This window comes from Podarcis pityusensis (assembly GCF_964106645.2).
Source record: "Podarcis pityusensis genome assembly, chromosome: 5".
NCBI classification, from domain to species: domain Eukaryota; kingdom Metazoa; phylum Chordata; class Lepidosauria; order Squamata; family Lacertidae; genus Podarcis; species Podarcis pityusensis.
This window is the reverse complement of record NC_138032.1, coordinates 85,567,072-85,590,257: the sequence shown is the minus strand read 5'-3', so window position 1 is coordinate 85,590,257 and position 23,186 is coordinate 85,567,072. Positions and strand designations below refer to the sequence as shown.

The following is a 23,186-nucleotide window of genomic DNA, read 5'->3' as shown; positions in this document are numbered from 1 at the left end:
AGCCTCGTTATAACAATACCAACTTATAATAACATTACTAAAACCAATCATTCAAATACTAAATTATATCATTTAGGTGGCCACCCACGTGCAAGAATTGATGACTGATTTTATTTTCTGCATTCCAAAATCTTACTAATTTGCATTACATTCTGGTCATCATCATAATACCTTTAAACAACAACTGCAATAGTAATAACTTCCATTTGTGTTGTCACATTAAATGATTTATAGAACTACAAGTGAGGCATTCAAACTATATCCTCGTTCTTCCTCTGTGGGGCAATTAATTCTGTCCGAGGTGTTTCTTCCTGTCCTTGTGAAATGTCATCTCTACCTTTTTCTGGTTGTTGCTGTTCTCCATCATGCCTTGGGTATCCCGTGCTGAGATTTATTGCCAAGATCTTCAGAAAGATGCATTGCATCACACGAATTATGACAGCTAGGAAGTGGAAGGAGCAAGCAGAATATAAAAAGGAAGAATGGGATAGAGAGGTGCAGGATATACAGTAGCTATTAATGATAAATTAACACGTGCCATTAAGGTAAGCTGGGGAATATGCAGGAGAAATGATTTTGAGGAGATCTGGAAGGTGTTTGTAGAATTTGTACTGTTAAAACGGAAAGGGGGTAAAACCATCGCAAGAGATGTTGAAATTTTGGGAGGCTGGATAGTTACAACGGAATGGTCTCCATGGTGGGGTACACATTTTTATTCTCAATTATTTGTGATTATTACTTTGTCAAAATAAAATAATAAGAAAATTTAAAAAGGGGCAAGCAGAATATACAATGGAAAAATTCTATAAAGGTGTGGGATATAGCTATTAATGATAAATTGACATGTGCCATTAAGGTAAGACGGGGAATATGCAGGCGAATTGATATGGAGGAGATATGGAGGGTGTTTGTCGAATGTGTACTGTTAAAACGGAAAGGGGTTCAAACCATCGCAAGAGGTCTTGATATTTTGGGAGCTTGGATAGTTACAATGGAATGGTCACATTTTTATTCTTATGTATTTATAATTATTACTTTGTCAATAAGGAAAACAAATACCAAAATAGATGTATTGCACCAGACTGCTGTTTATTTGCTTTAAGCCAAGCATATGTACTACTGTTTAATTACAGGATGCACGCGAATCCTCCGCGCGCTGGCGAGGCGGGTGGGTGACATGGGCGTGGCTCCCGCCGGCCCCGCCCACTTCCGCTTGCCGACTTGTTTGTTTGTTTTTTCTTACGGAAGCTGCGTCAGTGCCTGGCCCCGCCTTTTCCGCTACGTGGCCGCGCCCGGTTGGTGAGTGGGTGGGTCGGTTGCCTGGCAGGGTCGAGCTGCTCCGCCGTCGCTGCCGCCGCAGCCTCACCGCCGCCTCAGTCCCAGCGGCGACCCCTCCGTGCGATGGCGAAGGCGCACCGGCGGCGGCAGAAGAAGAAGCAGCAGCAGCGAAGCCCTCGGCCTCTCCCTGCCGACACGTAGCGGGGCCGCGTCGCCCGGCGAGGAGGGAGCGGGTAGGTTCCGGCTGGCTCGGCCTCGCCGCCAAGGCGCTTGCGAGGGGAGTTTCGGCTTCTGAGGGGTGTGTGAAGGGGAGGCGGCGGAGGCGGGTTTCGTTCGCTGGCCGGCCGGCCGGCCGGCTCTGCCTTCAGCAACGGCTGCTGTGTGGAGCCGAAGGGAGCTTCCACAGCCGGGAGCAGTCTACCCTTCGCAGGCTCAGCTGCTGCTTCTCCAGAGGGAGCCGAAGAAAAGGGGTGGCGGGTTCTAGCTATAGGGGCGCGGGCTTTCCTGTTTCGAAGGATTTTATATTTTGAAGGTTGCTGTCATTTCTGCAAGATATCTGATTTTGAAAAACGAAGTTAGAAATTTATTTGTTTGGGGGGTACAAATAGGTAACCTTGCCCAAGGGTGCAAAATAGCCAAAGGATGCAAAGTAGCTTGGTCTAAGGGTGCAAAGTAGCCTGCTAGCTTATTTTTTTAGCTGTTTTATTAATATTATTAATATAGATGGTAATTATTTTATCTGGGGTTTGGGGTTGTTTTACCGATGATTTGTTAAGTATTCTATACCATTTATGCAGTACAGTATTCGTGAAGTTCCATTATGTTGTTTTTATCTTTTGTTTGTAAGCCGCTTTGGGATTGATTTGAATAAAAAGCGGCATGGAAGTAGAATCAATCAAAATAACATTGTCTAAGGGTGCAAAACAGCCTGGTCTAAGGCTGCAAAATAGGCTAATGTAGGGGTGCAAAACAGCCCTGCTCCAGCACTTGGTGGGGGTGGTTATCTCTGCCTGGCTTCTGAGCTTCCTGGGGTATTCCGGACTCAAGACGGGTAGGCTGGATGACACTTTATTTATTATTTTTATTTATTTATTTATTTTCATTTGTTGAATTTATATACCGCCCTATACTCTGAGGTCTCGGGGCGGTTCACACAATAAAATCAGAATATAAAACCACAAAATGCATAATCAGAAGAAAAACAACAACAATAACACCCCCCCCAAAAAAAACCATCCCAAGCTTTAAAAGTCTAATCCAGCAGGGTTGTTTTTCATAATTTTTTTTTGCAGAAGGCGCAGCTTTAAATTGCTCGCTGAAGAGCACCTTCGGGTCTGGGAAGCAGCCTTTCCAGGGCTGCCAGGATGATGTGCGCCAACAGGGGGTGTGGCTGCTGGTAGACGCTTCTGTGTGATCGCCTTGTTCTTTTTCTACTTTCAGGAAAGCCTGGATCCAATCGTTTCCTCCTTGCTTCTAAATCACCCCATAGGGCTCGTTGCAGCCCCTGTGGGTGAGCAGCTATTCAGTGTTCGAAACTGAGATAGGAAGCTAGGAGCTCAATGGCACCTTAAACCGAGGTTATGGGCGCTGCAACGGAATGTCTAGGCACACTTTTTATAACAAGAATACAGAGCTGAAAATGAACAAACTGCAGCAAAAATATTATGTTCATTTTTCACATAGTCTAGTCCTTCTCCTGCCCACCCCCCTAATATTCTTAAGAGGGTCTCTTCTCCAGTCTTCAGAGAGTAGCTGGAAGTGGGGAGGCAGAAAAAAGGTCCTCCTTTCCTTCCACTCTGCAGTTTTAATCTGAAATACTAGGCGCACTACTGTGCTCAGAGCTCAGAAACTGCTTGCATTAATGAAATTCCCTCTTGCAAAATGTGCCTAGAACATTGGGAGTTTTGAACACTGCATATGTTGTAAGGGTACTTGACCAATGGGGCTACAATTTTATTAGAAATAAAATATGGACTATGTCTCCAGGCTCGTGATGTGCCTATTTTGCCACCAAGGATCACTGCCTTTGAGATGCTATCCTCTACCCTAACTTAAATGTTCAACATGCTGTTTCAGAACATGTGGTCTGGCTGTTGCATTTTGTACTCTACAACAGCCTGTACTGTATTGGCATTTGAAGTTCAGTGGGTTTGGGACAAACTTCATGTTGCATGAAGCTGTTAGTGTTGCAGGAATCTTTTAAACTGCTGTTTGCAGTTGCAGAGGCAATCAGAATTGGGGTGGCAGAGAATATGAAGGGGTTTTACCCTTTTGCTTTAAACCAGGCTCTAGAGGAAAATTGCCTTCCAGCTACTATTTGGCATTGGAGGAGAGCTGCTAGTAGTGCCAGCAATCAATATTGTATCTTACTGGAGTATTTTCATAAGCTGTAAAAGCTTTTGTTCTGTGTTCTCAGGCTGCTGTAAAGGGAGGTGGTGAAAGGGCTTTAAAATAATTAGAATAACAGGGCTGCGGGTGAGTCCTGCAATCTTCTCTGTAAGCAAGTCTTGCTGTGTCCTGGGACAACTCCTAACTAACGTGAGGGTTTATGAACAATATGTGCATTATACTTCACTGCACAAGTTGATCTTGCAAATATTCCAATTTTCTTTAAGAGAGATAAAGTATTGTGTAAAAGTGTTTCCACTTTTCCTCAATGTAATTTTTCCCCATTGAAAAAATAGGGGGAAACCATTTTTCCTTCATTCTTCATATCTCATTCCTGCAGGAGAGATCAAATTGCAAGATCATATCCATACTGCTTTAGTTGGTGTCACATCTGTTTTTTGTTTTTATTGATGCCCAGTAATTTTTTAGTAGCAATACTAGTAAATGCCTTTCCAATAACTTTGTTAGCTTTCTGAGTTTGTATACTTTTATGTGCTGGGGAACACTCTAGAATTACTTGAAAAGTAAGCATGTATTTTTCCAAGTAACGTTGTTGTGTGTCTACCAAACAGGTGACAGAAGCTTTAAAGGTAAAGGGACCCCTGACCATTAGGTCCAGTCGTGACCGACTCTGGGGTTGCGGCGATCATCTCACTTTATTGGCCGAGGGAGCCGGCGTACAGCTTCCGGGTCATGTGGCCAGCATGACTAAGCCGCTTCTGGTGAACCAGAGCAGCGCACGGAAATGCCGTTTACCTTCTCGCCAGAGCGGTACCTATTTATCTACTTACACTTTGACATGCTTTCGAACTGCTAGGTTGGCAGGAGCAGCGACTGAGCAACAGGAGCTCACCCTGTCGCGGGATTCGAACTGCCGACCTGCTGATCGGCAAGTCCTAGGCTCTGTGGTTTAACCCACAGCGCCACCCGCATCCCTGACAGAAGCTTTGGGTTACTATAAATTTCCTTTAGATGCCTTTTGCATTACTTGGAACTGTTGTAGTTGTTTGTTCTTCAGGTTTGCTGAGTTAACCTTTATTCCTCTCTTCAGATTTCCTGCAAGGGTGGTGCCAAATGTAAGGAAAACTTCTGGCAGCTTGCTTAGCAGAGAATCGAGGAGGCATTCCCAGCTTTTTCCTGTTGTGTGAAATGAGGAAAGATCATGCAGTTCTGCTCGCTCTAGTCTAGTGTATATCTGCCTTGCCGTTGAGCTGATTCAGCCTGCAAATCATTGCCATATATTATTCAGTAGACCTGTAGGACACTGATGATTAAAGCACAGCTATTACATAAAAGTTGGTTTTTGGTTTTTTTCCTTTGTAGAGTAGGGGAATGTATTGAGGATGTTGCTGCTTATCAATATCACATTCTTTGGTAATGTATAAGATTGCATTTTGCCACTCATTCACACTCGTAAAGCATTTAACATTTAGAATGTAAACTTAGATTATCATTACAACAGTCAGCAGTCCTAAGATCAATTTTCATTGAAATATGTGTGTCTGCGCTAGTGTTTCTTCCTGGAGTAAGTAAACACATTGGCACTTGTCATGAGGACCAGGAAGGCAAAGAAGTGTGGAAGCTTCCACATACTTAGCCCTTGGAGTAGCATTGGTTAGTGAACTGCATAAAAATGACATACTCTATGAAACGCACAAACATTTATGTACATTTGGACAAGTGGCTTTTCATATACTGTATACCCAAGTAGACATTTATTGTGGACATTAACTTGTCGTGTCATTTGTTTGACCTGTCCCTTAATGTTTCTTAATCCTTCAACTTGCTTGCAGTTATTTTGCTTGTTAAATGGTGGTCCTCTGTTAATATAAGGTCATGGGAGTAATTCAGCTATCTAGAGTTGGCATATTATTGCTTCAAACAGGTGTGAGAAATCAAATAGTATCATTAACTTTGAGAAATTGGAGGATTCGAGCTTTGTTTCCCTGCCAAGGATTTCTGTGTATTGTGTAGCATTCCCCCTTTTTTATCAGCTGGATGTGAAAAGTTTTGAAACTTAGATAGCTTCGGGTGTGAACGTGCTCTCTTTCTGCAGTATATTGGCAAGCTCTCCCTCTGCAGGAGGCTCAATATCTTCTTTCTCTTGAAAGCCATGTCGGATTGGATATCTTGGTAACTAAATATAAAAGAATGATCAGTGTAACCAACCAGTGAAGACACGCAATCCAGTTTTATAGCACAGAATGTACCTTTTAACTGACCTGAAAATTCAGGTATAACTTGTGTTATTTATATCTATTTGATTAGCTTGCCTTGTAACATCACTGTTAATAAAAGAAATTTAAATAATTAGACAAGCAAAACACCCAAAGCAGCAGTCATGTGCCCACTGCAAATGGCCTGGACCCTGCTGAATAAGGTTAAAAGCCATAGGTTGCCACCGACATATATCAGTGCAGTTGTTACAGCATTTTGGAAGGAAATATCACTGTAGGTCTCTAATTTTTTATTGGAGGGAGGTGAGGTGGATTTGATGGCTTTAATATTTTAATATTGCTAATATTTTGAATTCTTACTATTGCTCTGCTCAGAATGGCAGCCTAGAAATAGTTTTAAAGTAAAATAGTTGGGCATATGGAATCTCCATCAAAGAAAATCCCTAAATAGAGGATGTTTAGCCTAAACCCTCCACAGATCTCATAGGAATTCAAATAAATTCAAAATCTGGATGTTTTGGGCATATTTGGCTGCCGTAAAATAAAATTCGGAACCTTTCCCAGGTTGTAGCTGTTACATGTCTACTGCATATTTGAAATGATTACAATTGGTAGCCTTACTGCGAGACATGACTAGTCCCAAATGATGACTAAGCTTGATAGATACTGTCTCTGATACTGTAATCCAGTTTTAATTATTAGAAACCAAAACTAGATAGAAATTCTTTGGAACTGTTTGCAGTTTCTTCTGTCTGAGAGCTGGGGGATCACAAACCTTTATAGGAGCTAAAACTCACAATACACGATAAGTAGAAAACATTTGTGCCTGTCCTCCTTTGGCTTTTTTTCTTTTGATTTGTCTCTTTGCTCCTGTGCTTTGTTTCAAGTGTAGTTATGAAGATCATCTTGGGAAAGGTGGGCCATGTATTGCTTGAAATAGCAGGGCAGGATGCCTACTCCCCAGAAAATTTATTTGAAAGAGCAAGCCGTGGTATTTACCTAAGTAGCCAACATGAATACCACAGTGTATCTTCTGATGTCTGTCTAGATGTAGTTGGTTCTACTTTGAGGTACTGGCTTAACCCTTTGTAGAACCCAGCAGGTAAAACTTGTTTGCAGGTGTCACCAACATGGTTTCAGCAGGTCCACACCTACCTGCAGAGTGCTTCCCTGGCATCCACAGAGTCCTTTTCCCTCACTGAAATTAGGCTTAGAAGAAGCATTCTGTTGCAGTCAGTAGAGCAGGTTATGGTGTAGGCTTGGTCACATGTATTTCCCATGTTTCTCTGGTTTGCAGCCAGTGTTCAAAGCTCCCCTTGTTCTAGGCGCATTTTGCGACGGGGAATTTCACTAGCGTGAGCAGTTTCTGAGCTCTGGGTTCAGTACTGTACTGCACCTATGATTTTTAATTAAAACTGCAGAGTGAAAGGAAAGGAGGACCTTTTTTCTGCCTCCCCACTTCCAGCTACACTCTGAAGACTGGAGAAGAGACCCTCTTAAGAATATTAGGGGGTGGGCAGGGGAAGGACTAGACCATGTGAAAAATGAACATAATATTTTAGCTGCCGTTCATTCATTTTCAGCTTTGTATTCTTATTAAAAAAGCGTGCCTAGACATCCTATTTCTGCGCCCATAACCTAGATTTAAAGTGCCATTTAGCTCCTAGCTTTCATATCTCAATTTCTAGCACTGTTTGCAACTGCTCATGGGCCTAAGAGCAGGAGTTTCCCTCGTTTATTGTAATGTCTCTGGTTTACAGTACAGATTGACATCAACTATTTTTTTACTGTTGTGTTTGTTTCCTCTGGAACAGTATGAAATATTTGTTAACCGTTCCTTAAACAAGATTTGTAATATGCGTTGAGTGCATGTTCCTGTAGAAATGTAGGGTAAAAATTAAACAACAAAGCCCTGGTATAGAGCTACTGATAAAAAATTATCTGGGAAGTCCATTGAGAGAGCATGATTTCTTCAGTCATTTGACCTTCCCACCTTTCCAATGTTTGGAATTCACTGTGGACTTACTCCCAAGTACAAGACTTATCACATGTGACCTTTGATGTATGAGCGTATGTATGCTTGATCAGCATTGTGAGTGACTAATACTGTGTGAAAATTGAAGGATGGTGCTCCTTTTCCTGCTTTGCCAAGCAAAGAATCTGTTGTCTGACATCTCTTCTAAAGGAGTCCTAATTGAAGCATTTGAGCATCAAGAGCATTTGTTTGGTCAACCCTTTAGGTATCTGTCTTCTGATTTTTTTCTGAAAAATCTTGAGAATAATCTTCTGGTGAGTCTGTATTTTATTTTTCTCCGAACCTTTGTCTGCTTTGGTTGACTTAAGGATTGGGATACAGTGGCACCTCAGGTTACAAACGTAATTGGTTCCGGAGGTCCGATCTTAATCCAAAACTGTTCTTAGCCCGAAGTGCGCTTTCACTCATGGGGCCTCCCGCTGCCGCCGCCATGCAATTTCCATTCTCATCCTGGGGCAAATTTCACAACCCGAGATACTACTTCTGGGTTAGCAGAGTTTGTAACCCGAAGTGTTTGTAACCTGAAGTACCACTGTATTTTTACAATCAGTTTTCTCTGTGTTCAGGCAAGAAAATGTTGAAACTCAGTTTGCAATGTCAGTAGAAAATGACAAATAGATTCTTGGTTAAGTGAAACACGAATGTATCGAATTTGCTAGATGGAGTGAGCTCCTGTTGCTGTGTCCCAGCTCCTGCCAACCTAGCATTTTGAAAGCATACCAGTGCAAGTAGATAAACAGGTACAGCTGCGGTGGGAAGGTGAACGGCGTTTCCATGCGCTCTGGCACTCGTCACGGTGTCCTGTTGCACCAGAAGCAGTTTAGTTGTGCTGGCCACATGACCCGGAAAGCTGTCTGCGGACAAACGCCAACTACCTCGGCCTGAAGCAAGATGAGTCCTGCACCCGATAGTCGCCTATGACTGGACTTAACTGTCCAGGGGTCCTTTGGCTTTTTTTACCTTTACATGAATGTGCAAATGATCTTCTAGAGGCTTGAGATTGTGTAGTTTTTGTTTTGTTGTAATTGTTCTTTTAAGTAAGTAAGTTTCTTAAGTGAGAATCTACAGATTTCTGTCCTGCCCTTAGCACCATCTAAGTTTTCATGGCAGTTTATTGTCACTGCAGGGACAAGTTTCTACATGCAGATCATCCACACTAAAAAAGAAAAAAGAAAAAGACCTTACTCTGGTGCTGCCCATGAAAGTTCATTCTCTTGAACTTAGAGCAGTGTTCAAAACTCCCATTGTTTTAGGTGCATTTTGCAACAGGGAATTTCATTAGCGTGAGCAGTTTCTGAGCTCTGGGCACAGTACTGCGCCTAAGATTTCAGATTAAAACTGCAGAGTAGAAGGAAAGGAGGACCCTTTTTTCTGCCTCCCCACTTGGAGCTACTCTCTGAAGACTGGAGAAGAGACCCTCTTAAGAATATTGGGGGGTGGGCAGGAGAATGAGGAAAATGAACATAATATTTTCACTGCAGTTCATTCATTTTCAGCTTTTTCATTTCATTCTTGTTATTAAAAAAAATGCGCCTGGACATTCCGTTGTTGCTCCCATAACCTAGGTTCAAGGTGCCATTTAGCTCCTAGCTTTCATATCTAAATTTCTACTACTGACTTGGAGACGTTACTGTAAAAATGGCATGTATTTTCCTAATAGTTAACAGACACTGAAGTCAGAATCGGGGTATACACAGGTTTACGCTATCTCAGAAATGGCTGCGCTTAGTATTCTATCCTACAACCATGGCTTTCCAATTCTTTTGAAGCTTTTTCTTGTTTCTTAGTATTCTATCCTACCACCATGGCTTTCCAATTCTTTTGAAGCTTTTTCTTGTTTTTGCTTTTTTCTTATGTATTTTGTGTTGTCATTTTCTCATTTTCTATTTTTCTGTTGTGACCCATCCTGTGATCTTCAGATGAAGTGTGGTATACAAATTTTCTAATTAATAATAATAGCAATAGTAATACTACAGAACTATTAGAGATGGGGTGGGTAGAAAAGAAAGAAGGAGATGCTGTCTGCAAAGGCAAAACACGGCACAGCAGAGGACCTCCTAGTTGGAGATGTGCCGTTCCTCCATAGTGAGGAAAGGGCACATCTCTCTTTAATGGCCTTCATTGCCTCACATGGTCAACTTCCTCAGTGAAGTCAGGGATCAGAATGAGTTGGGTTTGACACTTTTACGTAATATATCTGTTTCATAAATAACTACTTGCTCAAGATGAGTAATAATTGTCCTGTGACTAGTTGGCCGGGAAAGTTCCTTTCAAGTGGGGGTCAGGGGAGTACAGTTCTTCCGCGTCATCAGTATGCCACCCATTGTTTAAGAAAGGTGTGGGTGGCTGGACAGGCCAGAAAAAAGGCTTTGGTAGGCGAGTAAATTGATTTGGAATACAGTTTGTCCTTCCTAAGCAGACAGTCTCGTCACCAGTTGGGAAGCACTAGGTCTCTGGGCTGTAAAAATTAAATCTGATAAGGGTATTCAGGCGCAGCTGAATACAATGTAATTTTGTTACTTCGTAGGAAAGTCTGTCTGAAGTACATTTTAAAGCTGTATCCCAGAACATTGAGAACTTGGTGCTATAATGATGTGGGCACTGTCTTCTCGGTCTTTAAAACATCTGATTTTTGGCAGGTAGAGAAGATGGAAGGCAACAGCCAGCTTTGCATTCAGCGTTGGTCAACCAGGCATGTAGCCAAATGGCTGAAGGAAGAAGGCTTCTGTGAGTATGTGGACATTTTGTGTGACAAGCACAGATTAGATGGAATTACATTACTGACGCTGACTGAATACGACTTGAGGTCTCCTCCTCTGGAAATCAAGGTTCTAGGTGATATCAAACGGCTCATGTTGTCAATTCGCAAGTTACAGAAGCACCACATTGAAGTTTTGGAAGAGCTTGGTTATAACAGTGATAGTCCCATTGGTTCCCTGTCACCTGTGATTGGCTCCCTTCAAGGAACAGACTGGTTTTGCAATGGCGAGGTTCAACGGGATTGTGATGACTGTGAGCCTGTTGCCGATTTGAACGCTGATCAGTATGCAAATGGAAAAAACAAACATCCTACGCGAAGACTGAACCCAGAGTATTGGAAGACAGCTTTGAGTTGTATATATGTTTTTATTGTGTTTGGCTTCACATCATTTGTCATGGTTATCGTGCACGAGAGAGTTCCTGACATGCAGACATACCCACCACTACCAGACATATTCCTAGACAGGTAAGTGCTTTAACCTGCTTAGGAAAAAGTGCTAAAAATCAGAATTGCTAAACTGTTGAGGCCAAACTAGGTGTTTTGCAGAATTTCGTGTTGCTTCTCCCAATTTATAAAATTATTCCCCTAGTTTCCCCCCCCTTTTTCATGAAAGTATGTGCTGTAAGCACCTTTACCGACAACCCCCACCACCTTTGGGGAATTCATTGACCAGCTCTTACCCACTTTTTTGTGAAAATACCTCAAGGTCTACGCAAATCCATGAAATATGGGAAATGGCTAGATCACAACATCTGCACTGCTTTTCCTCTCCCTGGATTCAGAGGCTCATAGTGGACTTGTCCCCAGTTCTTCGAGCGTGCAGTGGCTAGCCATGATGCATGACTTAACTGTCTGTGGCCTGATTTGCACGTCATGATAAGCCACAGTTCGTCTTAAAAGAATGGTTTAATTAAATGAGAACATGCCTTGGCCTTGCACCCACAACACCCTCCAGACTCAGACCCAGTCACTGAAGCTGTACTATGGTTTATTGTTTCACCTGCACCCATAGCGTGGTTTGTTTGTTTCAGAGAAGCCATGAAAGGTAAGCAAAAAATAAACCAAACTTTGCCCTTTCTTTATTTCTGTCTTATCATGCGTGGCTTGTCTGAAACAAACCACCGTCCATTTTAAGATTACACCGCAAGAAGAAGAAAGTGGAGTTTTCCAAAACAATTTTATAAATGCCTCCAAAACACTGAGCTGCCCTACAGCAGTGATCTCAAGAGCTGCTGGGAAATCTTATGCATTTTCCTGCTGGGAGGGAAGAATGCAATCTGTCAGCAACAGCCCTTGGTCTTCTTAACTGGTGGCTGGGGTGAAATTGTCCTTTCTGTAGACACGGCGCATTATTATTGACTTTCGGTCAAGAAATGTAACATTTACAAAATTTGATACTAAATACAGGCATTATTTGTTTTAAGAACTGCTTTTTTAAAAAATCCCTGCAGGGAGCAAAAAGAGAAACTATTGAATGCTAGATATTGTTTTAGAATAGAATTACTGTCATTGGGGCACTAAGGAAGGATTCAGAGTAGAGACAGTAATCAGGAAAACAAGGTCAGAAGATTATAATAGTCGTCTCAGTGACTGGCCTTTGTTATTACCCTTTTAGCAGCAAAGGCATGTGACTGCAGAATAGCTTCGACTGAAGCAATTGCATATTGTTGTGGTGTTAGAGTGCACATATTCTGCCTCCAAGAAGTATGGGTTGTGGGCAGTGATTGCAAAAGCACTTGAAAACAAGGCTAGAAGGTTAATACATAGACTTCATGGGCCAGCAAAAAAGCCTAAACTTTCCCTTGATTACCATTTGCTGAGTAGTAGATGGGATAACAAGAGGGCAAGTGGCTGAATAGAAGAGGAGCTATTATTGCAGATTAGGTCATCAGTAGCTCAGATTTTAGCTGTTAAACTTATCCCTTGGCTCTCATTCCTTTGCAATGTTCCTTTTTGTGATTAGAGGATGTTTTGAGTGATACATTGGTATCTGTTCCATTCTGTGCTTTTTAAAAACAATCTTTACAGAAAGAGCATTTTGAAATATTTACGGCTGTTTACCGGCAGTGTTTGAAAAATTAAGTGTTTTTTTACAGCCCACAGTCACCACATTGCTTGGGTTTTATCTTAAAGCTTTTCTAGAATGTACAGTCCCTATCTGGGTGTTGTCTTAAAAAAACCTTTTTGTTGTCAATTTACCAGTATTGAAAGGCTGTAGATTTTATCTAGGGAAGTAGTTGCACCCGCTCTCCCTAAGTCCTATGTGGCTGAAGGACAATAAGCTGCACTCTTTATTTGATTTCAGCCTGCTCGCAGAAGCCAGAAAGCTTGAGAGGAAGGAACTGGGAGAAGTGGGGGGAGCACCCCACTGCCGAAAGGGTTGAGTGAGCCCCCTCCCCACTTTATGTCATGCACACTTCTCCAGAGCCTGGCCAAAGTTACCCATGCTCTGGTGACCTCCAGAGTAAGCTGCCATAACACGTTACATGTGGGGCTTTGAAGGCTGATTGGAAACTGCTAAATGGAATTGGCTGCTTAAAGTGGAACAATGGTGCTTCACTGGCTCCCGTTCTGTTTCTGCACACAATTCAGAGTGCTCGTGCTTATCTTTGAAATGGCTTGGGATCCGGATATTTGAAGGGTTACTTGTTTCTGTGTTTGTCTGCCCATGCAAATGTCAAGTTTGGCTGCTCTTGTCTGGATGCCCAAGCCGTGGGTGCTAAGGAGGTGATATCTGAGGGCAGAGCCTCCTCAGTTTTGGCATCCCGCTTGTGGAGTGTTCTCCCCGGGAGCTTTGCCTGGTGCTATTTATCTCCTTTTGATACCAGGTAAAGACTTCCTTGTCTTCTCAGAGTTCAGAACTTGATTCTAGTTTTGTGCTGCCGGTGACTTTCTGTTCTTAGTGGTCCTGTTAGTTGGACCCAGTGATGTTCCGTTTCATAAATATATTCATAAAAATGAATGAATGTCAATGACAAATACAATATTGAACAAGCTTAGCTGTTTCAAAGCTTAGCTTTTTTCTAAATGGAAGTAAAATACTGTATGTTGGATTGGATCACTTTCTAGGGCATCAAAAAAATTCTGGTGTGAATGGAACATTTTCCAATGTAAATTACCTTGTTCACATCAGCATAATATTCATCCCCCCTGGAAAATCCGCATTACTGTTAAGCTCTTTTTAGGTACTTGTCCTCTTGATTTTCTTATTTGTTATATGCATTCTTAGCCTCCCTGCAAGTATGTGCATTGAAAGGGAAGGTTATCAATTTGTAAAATAAGAGGATGATTGAGTGGTAGAATGAGCTGATGATGGTACAGCACTGAACTGCTGTTAAATGAAGAAACAGGCATGAAATACATTCATTAAATGGTGGACAAAATGTGAAGGACAAGAAGGGAGCGTGTAGAGAAGTAAATGTGCAGAAGAAACGGGCCATGATAGTAAAAGGAAAATGTATACTCAGCTTATAGAAGAAAAGATCTTGCAGGAAAGCACTGAAGTTCAGAAAAGACAGCTGATTTGATTGTGTGATAAAGCATCTTTAGCCCCAGTAAACAGTATTCAGATATAACTGTGGAAAACATAGATTTGAGGAGCAGGCAAGCTTAGGTAGATGCTCCATTAAAATGTATGAAGATTTTGATTTTGTAATTTGGCAAAGGAGTATTGAATCAAATTAAATGGCATTTACTGCTTCTCTCCTGTTGAAGAGAGTGATTATGCTTAGGATGCAGACATGGAAATTGGAACTGTCAGATATTACTTGCAGACTCTTGCTCTTTTTGTAGATACATGGTGTGAATTTATGGTGTTAGGCGAGGTTTCTCCCTCCCTTTCTTCCGCTTCCCCAGCGCTGCGGAGGCCGGCTGTCTCCCTTCTTGGGCAGGATAGAACAAGGGTGCCTTTGCACTTTTAAGATTACTAGAACAAGCCTCTGCTTTGTCTAGTGATCAAATTCCAAAAATCTGTTTGTTTCAACAGAGCCAATTTAACCAATTGATTTTAAGGCTGCAGAAGTTTCAGCAAATGGTTCTGCTGTTTAGCTTCTTGCTGCTTCACTTTCTCCAGTTTTAGAGCAGTAAAGCAAAGCTTAAAAAAGGTAAGATACTAAACTGCAGAAAAACGTGATCTTTCTGGAAAATGCCAAGTTGGTTTGAAACCAATCAGCTATGCTAGAAATTATGCTGAGCATTTAGGTACATAAACGATAGTTTCAGTTTTAAATTAAATGGGTTTGGTGTGTTTTTTTTGGTAAGGTCCTACTTACCCATCATCTGCATTTATTTTGCCCAGAAATTGCACATGTCAAAGTGGCACATAGCATCTTGATTTTTCTTTCCTCCATTTTTAGTGTTCCTAGGATACCGTGGGCTTTTGCCATGACTGAAGTATGTGGTGTGGTTCTCTGCTACATCTGGCTGCTCGTTCTTCTACTTCACAGACACAGGTATAGTTCAGTTGCCTTTATTTTGGAAATTGCAGACAACCTTGTTTGAAGATCTTGTGTGTATCTGTCGTGTGCTGCAGTTCCGGAGAAAAATAGAAAGAGACTTGATTCCTCATTAAGAGGGAATACTAAAGTCCACACTATGCAAACAAGCAGCAGGCTGAATCCATGGCAGCTCCTCCACATGTTGAGAGGTTGATGTGCAACAATGGGGACGGTGGTTCCATCACTCCCATAAAACTGCTGAGCAAGTGGTTTGGTGGTATGAGAAAATGGTGCCAGACTTGTGTAGCAAACTGTAGCGCTTTGCTTATTCCCAATGTATTTTGGTAGTACTTAGCATTGCTGTGCAGAGAGATGGCAGAGCGAGGACCCCCCCCCCCCAAAAAACTGTGTTTGCTACCACCCTGCTCACTCACATTAAATCACAGCTTGTTTTTAAGTGGTGTGAGAACTTTTCAGTAACATGAACCAGCACATTTCAATTAAATCTTATGTTTTAAAGCCATGGTTTAATGTAACATGTGAGCCATGTCAAAACAAAAGCTTGAATCCTAAGAAAAGCTAAGGAAGCTTCCCGAAGTAAAGGTTACCGTTTTATTCTCCTCATTGCAGCCCTTTGTATCTCTGAAAAATCTCTCTAGAGGGTCATTTCAGGGGAGGGGATTCCTGTGCATGTTTTGGGTGGGCTGCTGAGACAGAGGAAGGACCTGAAAACTTTCCATCCCAGAACTTCCTTAAGTTAACATCTTTGCATCCAAGCCCTCCATTAAACAACTCAGACTTTTTCTGCTTTTTTCTAGGTCGATCCTTCTGCGGCGGTTATGCAGTCTTATGGGGACAGTGTTTTTGTTGCGTTGCATTACAATGTTTGTGACCTCATTATCTGTGCCAGGCCAACATCTGCAGTGTTCTGGAAAGGTAAGCAACCACTTGCCCATCCCAAATTCTGAGGTTTACTTCTGCATTGGCTACAGCATTGAGACAGAAGTAAACTTAGGACAAACAAATAAGAAATGCCAAATGGTAGCTATTTGTCCATCTAACCTGATACTGTCCACTCTGACAGGCAGAGGGTCTTGAGCAAAGGTCTTTCACATTGCCTGCTACGTTACACCTTTAACTGGAGCTGGCATGGATTGAATGTGGGGCCTCGTGCAGGCAAGACATGTGCTCTACCACTAAACTAGGGTCCCTCCCCAAAATTCAGCCCTGCTATGTTGAAAGCAGGTTGTCGAACTTGCTGCAGTAGCCTGATAAAGTTCCAGAATGTGTCTTTCTCTTTAGCCAATTTAGGCAACACGAGTTCTCTGGAATACTCTCAATATTTACATGTTAAGGCAACAAATTCTAGTGCAGCCTCAGCCTGGTACCATCCACATAGTGTTGGACTGCAACTCCTGTCATTCTTGTCAATGGGCCATCCTAGCAGGGGCTTATGGGAGTTGCAGTCCAGAGTATCTTGAAGGCACCAGGTTTGGGAAGTCTGAAATACTGTGCGGCATAAGTTGAGTGGGATGATTACATCATAAAGACACAGAGTAAGCTAGATAGCTCATCCTGCCTCCTGGACTAAAGGAAGTAGAGAAATGAACTGATCCCACACTATCTACTCCAGCCTTGAATCAATTCTGTTTTGTGGTATTCTGCAAAGGTCTCACACAATCATAAATCTCTTCTCAGCCACAAACTCACTCAGTGCTCTTAGCAGGCTAAGGAGAGGGTGAGAGATAATACTGACCCATCCTACAGGGTGTTGCACAGAATACTGAGAGAATGTATATGGAGCACTTTGAACGCTTTAAAGTGCTAGGTAAATGCTAAGTCGTTCAATATTGATAAAGCTGTATTTATTTTGAAAAAAGAACAGAGTGTTTGAAAGAGCAAGGTCTTTGAAAGTACATCCTTTCTAACCTGAGTATATGTTACTCTGAAGATACATTATATATGTGTGTGTTTAGAACATGATGCATTCAGGGGCAAAATGTGAACATGTATTTTTAGGCTGAATATCTCTATGGAAGTCAAAGCTTGGTGCTTTCCTTGTGGGAAGTAGGGAAAATCCTGGAGACTTGATGTTTGGTGTATAGATGTAAATAGACCAAATGTACAAACAAACAAAATGAACTGTGTTTCAGTTACCTATGGAAGCCATTCTATGTGAACTAGGGGCAAATTCAGTGCTGTTCTAAGGTTGGTAGATCGTTTCAAGTATTCTTGATGTATTCCTTATTCATTTATTTGTTTTGCACGCTCCTGTTTCTAGTTGTATGGCAACGTGTGGGCAAAACTTCAGCGAGCCTTTGCAATCTGGAGTGGGTTTGGCATGACGCTAACAGGAGTACATACCTGTGGAGACTACATGTTCAGCGGCCATACGGTTGTCCTAACCATGCTCAACTTCTTTGTCACTGAATGTAAGTACAGCGTTGAAATGGCATCATGAATCTAGTATGTCACTCCTTTTTTTGCATCTTGATGTTGTGAAATATTTTCCAACATAGCAGGTGAAGGGTTAAGTGAAGGGAAGACAGGCATTTGGGGGGGACAAAAGCTGCCTAACTGGCAGTGGGCTTTGTGATTGACTGGATTATTATGGCTATGAATGAGAGATCTGTCATTCCTGTTTAGAAAATGAAAGCAAAGCAAATTTCAGTTTCACCAGACTTCATGATCCGTGTACTGATGTAACATTAAAATAATGTTTTATCGTTATACAGGATGATGGGGATTTTTTACTTACTGCATTCAGTGCTTAGTTGGTGTCTAGCAAATAAGTAAGCTAGTCAAAGAAAAGACACAAGGCCATACTAGAATCTAAAAGACACCAGGAAAGAGGAGTGGAGGAAGAAAGTGTTGCGGGGCAGATGTTTTAAAGAATGCAAAGTAACAAGAAGGCAAGTTATTAAACGGCCTTTTCAGCTCAGTGAAGGCTAGGGCTGGGCAATAAATTGTCCAAAACTGGTTTGAAATCCATATTATGATATTGGTTTCATAATTTTTGACCTGTCTATATATTGTGAATCGTGTGTGTGTATGTGTTTGTGTTTGCTATGCAAAAATCCCAATGTGGGGGAAACCGGGAAGCAAGCCAATGCCTCTGCATAGCTCCATCCTTATTTCAGACATTGTGATACATCGGTATATCATGATGTTTAGCTGGGGATGTATCACAATGTTGAAAACCAGATAATTCCCAGCCCTAGTGAGGGCCATGCTGTCCTTCCCTTTATGGAAGGAAGTAGGAAGAACCTCGAAGCAGTCCTTGTTCCTCTGGCTGGTGACTGGCATTGTTCTTCCTTTACCCTCTGCAGCCATGTGGAAGCTGACAGTTGCAGAAGACGATAGTTAACCTTCCTGATTGCTCCTAGTTGGCGGTCAATCCAGGGCACCCCTTTGTCATTTGATAACAAAACCTGATAAATTGTGATTGGCTGAATGCGCTTCTCTCTTTCCCTAGATACGCCAAGAAGCTGGAATTTCTTGCACACACTGTCCTGGGTGCTGAATCTCTTTGGGATTTTCTTCATTTTGGCAGCCCATGAACATTACTCCATAGATGTCTTCATTGCCTTCTACATCACTACGAGACTATTTTTGTACTACCACACGCTGGCGAATACAAGAGCCTATCAACAGAGTAGGAGGGCCAGGATCTGGTTTCCTATGTTCTCTTTTTTTGAATGCAACGTAAATGGCACCGTTCCAAATGAGTATTGCTGGCCCTTCGCAAAGCCATCAATATTGAAAAGGTTAATTGGCTAAAGAGGACTGGTTTGAATTCACATCTGTGTGAAGTCTTTGCGATTAACTTTCCACAGGAACAGCTGCACAAAAAGGGTATGTTATTCACATGCAGCAAGGCTACAAGGCACCCGTTGAAATGCAGCAAAGTTGAGTCACTACTTGTTCTTTGGCATTCTTTAACGTCTGGAGAACTTTGAGTTGTCTTTGGATGAAGGAAAGACATTGGATCTATATAACATCAAGTGCAACCTATTTAGCTGTCTCAAACAAAAACTAACACGTGTCATACCTTTAAAATAATTGTTTGCCTAATGAGAATAGGGTGCATTTTGGGAGGGGAAATCATGAGAGGGAAACGCACCCTGACGAAAAAGGGCCCCAAGGCCTTTAGTAAAAGAAATTGTGCCGTGTGGGGCAAAGTTGCTGTCTTGGTACCCAAACGACAACCGTGAACAGAGCTTCATTGACTTGGAGCACATGACTTCATGCTATTGTACCATCCCGAGGTTTTCCTTGTTTACATTTCAGTAAATCGGTGAGAAATAAACACCTTATCTTTTTTGAAATGAGGTTGACTTAGCTTTAGTGCCACAACTCTTCCTTCTGAACACAGTATTAAACACTAACAAAAATCTCTGCATGCTTCTAAAACACTGCTTTTAGAAGAAGAATACCATAAAGTTGGGGTAGTAGCAGGCAGACAATTGAAAAGTGTGGTGTTCTTTTTATTTTGTTTGGGCAAATGACAAGGTTTTGAACAGTGGCTCTGAGAAAGTACATACAAATCATTTTTCTTTGCCCATTACCACAGTTGTCATAAGGCTCCATGTAGCATTGGCAGATGTTGAAATTTCATTGGTTAGCTGATAAATGTTGGATAGTGTATTCAGTGAATGTTTTCTTCGTATTCTTAGTTCTTGCAAGTTAAACTACCTTAATCGGCTTAACCTTTGTGGTAGATATCACTTTCTTCAGAGAGTGTTCTTATGGTCGTGAAAAGAGCTGAAGCTTAAAGTATTAGGAGTCCTAAAAGTGTAGCACTTGGCAGTCATGAACACACAACATTTTTCTGTGAAAAATAACTTGGATAAGTTGCTCAGGTTTGCATTTAATCAACCAAGCCATCTTTTGTAAATGCTCAAAAAAGGCCACCTTAGTTTAAAACGGTTTAAAACGGTAATTGTGATTAGCACATGGATTCAAGAATGAGTTTGAAATACATAATTTCAGAGTAGGTAGTTTGTGTTGATGCTGACATTGCTTTTTAAAATGGCCATGTAAGCTTTTCTAGACTATCGCAGGAATTCATTGGAACATTTCCATGCAATATACTTAAGTGTCTACAACACAGAAGATCAGCAGCTATCTTGTATGCTGAAAATCTTTTGAATAATTACACTGAATTTTCAGGTATATGATGCAGTGTTGTCACTGGCAACCAGTTATGTCCTTTCCCCAGTGCCTCTTCTTGGTAACTCAAGTGAACCAGACCTACAAAGTATATATTGCTCTTATAGCTGAGAGCTACTACTAGGTTAGCTCTAAAGAGAGAAGTAAAAGGTGTCAGGTTTATTGCCTTTGTTTAAGACTGCGATAATAGACGGTGTAAACATTCCTTTCTGGTTCTGTGTAAAACACTGCTGCACATGGATTAATACTTATATGCAGAAATGCACAGGCTAATGTGATGAATTAGAAATAAGCGTAGTTAAATTTGCAAATCTGCAAATTAGAAGTAGCTGCAATTATAGAACTGCTGTTGTACAGCTTCTGGCTTTACTTGATCTCGTCACAGTATTACAATATTTATACACTTAAATGACCACTCCAGTATCTTTACGTGCCACTTGAAAAGGGAAAAAAAACCATTGTTATCTCGGAGCATGCCTTATTATTCACAAACTGCACATTATTGCAGAGTTCGTGATCCAGCTGAATGCATTTTGCAGAAACGTTCCTTTTTGCTTTGGCTTTTAAGGTGCACAGGATATGTTCAGAATTGCTGGTATGCACTGACTGGTGTCTGAAGATCTGGGCAGCAGGTAGTCCAAAAGTATACATAATAAATGCACTACGGTCATCTTTTTGTCACCAATATAGAGGCAGACTCTGAGGTGCTTCTACCAACTGCAGTGGCAAACCGTCCCGTTCTTCCCACCACGCCCCCAGTCTTTGCTGCATGGGGAAAGGGGAATTGTAGCATCCTTTGAAAACACGTACGGTCGGTTGCTTAAAGCAGCTCTCAAAATGCAACTGGGAACTCACGACAGAGACAGCCTCTCCCTAGGTTTACAGATTCCTTTTGGAAAGGAAAAGGGCACATCCGCAACAGTGTGTTTGAAAAGTTTACAGTTCAGGTCTACATTACATTGCAGGTTGTACAATATTAAACTGTCTGTTCAAAGGAAAACGATGCTTTCCATCTGGTTATTGTTAAAAACCGCTGCTTCCTATGGGACTTGACATGCAGCGTCATTCTACGCCTGTTTACTTGGAACAATGTTCTTCATTCTAACAGAGGTGGTGCGCTTGGGCCAAGCCACCTAAGGCTGACTGAAAGATTGCCCCGTTTTTTTATTTTTAAACCCACACAGACAACCAGAACATCAGGAAGGGGAGTCTATTGGAACCCTTTTCCCTGACCTGCTAGTTCACAACCTCCGTTAGAGCAACCTCCGTCAGTGGGACTTATTTGGAAATATGCGTAGAATTGCAGTCAGTTGTGACCCAGATTAGATAGATGTACTTCACACGATGATTCAGATAAGAGGTGAGCAGAATATTAACCAGAACACCTTGGCTCTTGATGTAGTAAGTAACCCAGTTACTTGAATAGTATTTAGTATGAAATACATTCCTTCCCCCCAAAATAAATCTTCCTAGAAGTCGTTTTGTGGACTACATTTGCACTTCAAAACTAGCCATCCTAGGGATTATTGTACTTAAAATAGTGATATAATACTTGGTATATCTTCCTTGGTTTAATTCCACATGTATTTTCTGTGGGGAGATATGTCACATCAACCCTCCCAAAATGTTCCCATTATGGAGAGTTATAAGGTATGGAATTCTTATCATTTCTGTTTTGAATGTGCTTTAAAAAAAACAAAAACTAGAAAAGCATTTTGCACTTTTGTCATTTATGTTGGACTACCAAGTGGCACTGGGGTGGGGTTTTTTTGTTTTTGTTTAGTATATTAGTATATGGAATGGTGGTGGTAAAGGAGACAAAATTCAGAGCAAGGCATCTGAAAGATTCCAAGCAATAACCAGAACATCTTATCTATTTACCAAGTGTCAGTGCATAGCAACCAACTTCAAATTGCTTTCCCCACTCTTTGGTTTGTAGTTTTGTGGTCTATACCAAGTGATGATGTCTACCTGCCTTTGGTACCAAATGATGCCCATCTTGAAATGCTGTGACTTGATACAGACCGTTGATAAGAGGTATCCTTAACACTATAAATTGTAACTCAATGAAGGGTTCCCTCCCCTCAAATAAATTTTGGTTTATTTCCCTGATACTTAACTGTGAAATGGATAAAACAGTACTATACTCAAACTTTCCCACCCCCAGTATAGAATTCATTACTCAATCTGTAGTGTGCTAATTTTAAATTTTTATTAGCAGAAATCAGTATATTTATATACCCATCTATCCTCGCAACTACTTACTGGGAATAACTCAGTGTACAGGAAAGGAAAGCACAAAGTATTAATGCAAAGGAATCCTCTAAGTGTTGACTTATATAACAGTGCCGTGCCTAAAGACACTGTGATGAAATTGGGATGTGTAAAATAATAATAATAATGCGTTTTTTTGTTTAGGGACTGGGGACATCTTTGCATAGTTTTGTTTTGTTGGTGAAGTCCTAAACTGGCAAATCTGAACTTCAGAGTAGATTGCAGAGCCAAGCACAGTCTGGAGATGCCCTAGACATCTTTAAGCCTTTCTGGGTATACCAAGATGACCTAATATCAAGGAATTCATTTCCATTGTAGTGGAGGCCTCTGCTTGTCTTCCAAGAGACCCGACATGGCTTGAGATTCCATTTAAAAAGGGTTTAGTTCTACAGTCCTATTCCTGTCATACAGTATATACACAGTGTAACCAGGGAACGAGCAGAACAAAGGCTGGTTGAACGTTCTTGACTTGGTGCTTGGCACAGACTCATTCCTTTGGATCTCTTTCCTGCCCCAAGAAAACATAGTGTTATTTGAAGGCTTGAATATTCCTACTGCAGAAATGTTTGAAGCACAGATGTGTAAATAAAGGTGGATTTTGCTCAAATTTGAAACCTGATTTAATTTATATTTTGTATTTGTTGTATTAAGCTATTGAAACATTA

The 23,186-nt window shown here is 41.4% G+C and overlaps 1 protein-coding gene across 2 annotated transcripts; it reads left to right on the top strand.

Moving 5' to 3' along the window:
• The first annotated feature begins 1,304 nt into the window (after window positions 1-1,304).
• On the top strand, window positions 1,305-19,403 carry SAMD8 (sterile alpha motif domain containing 8). Of its 2 annotated transcripts, none has more exons than XM_081006539.1 (6): window positions 1,305-1,511; window positions 10,522-11,104; window positions 14,995-15,090; window positions 15,894-16,011; window positions 17,357-17,507; window positions 18,551-19,403. In XM_081006539.1, the coding sequence occupies exons 2-6, from the start codon at window positions 10,527-10,529 to the stop codon at window positions 18,853-18,855; spliced, it is 1,248 nt and encodes a 415-aa protein (XP_080862665.1). In that variant the 5' UTR covers window positions 1,305-1,511; window positions 10,522-10,526; the 3' UTR covers window positions 18,856-19,403. The 2 variants fall into 2 exon arrangements, with proteins under 2 accessions (XP_080862665.1, XP_080862664.1); XM_081006538.1 differs by having other exon boundaries at window positions 1,382-1,515.
• Window positions 19,404-23,186: the final 3,783 nt, after the last annotated feature.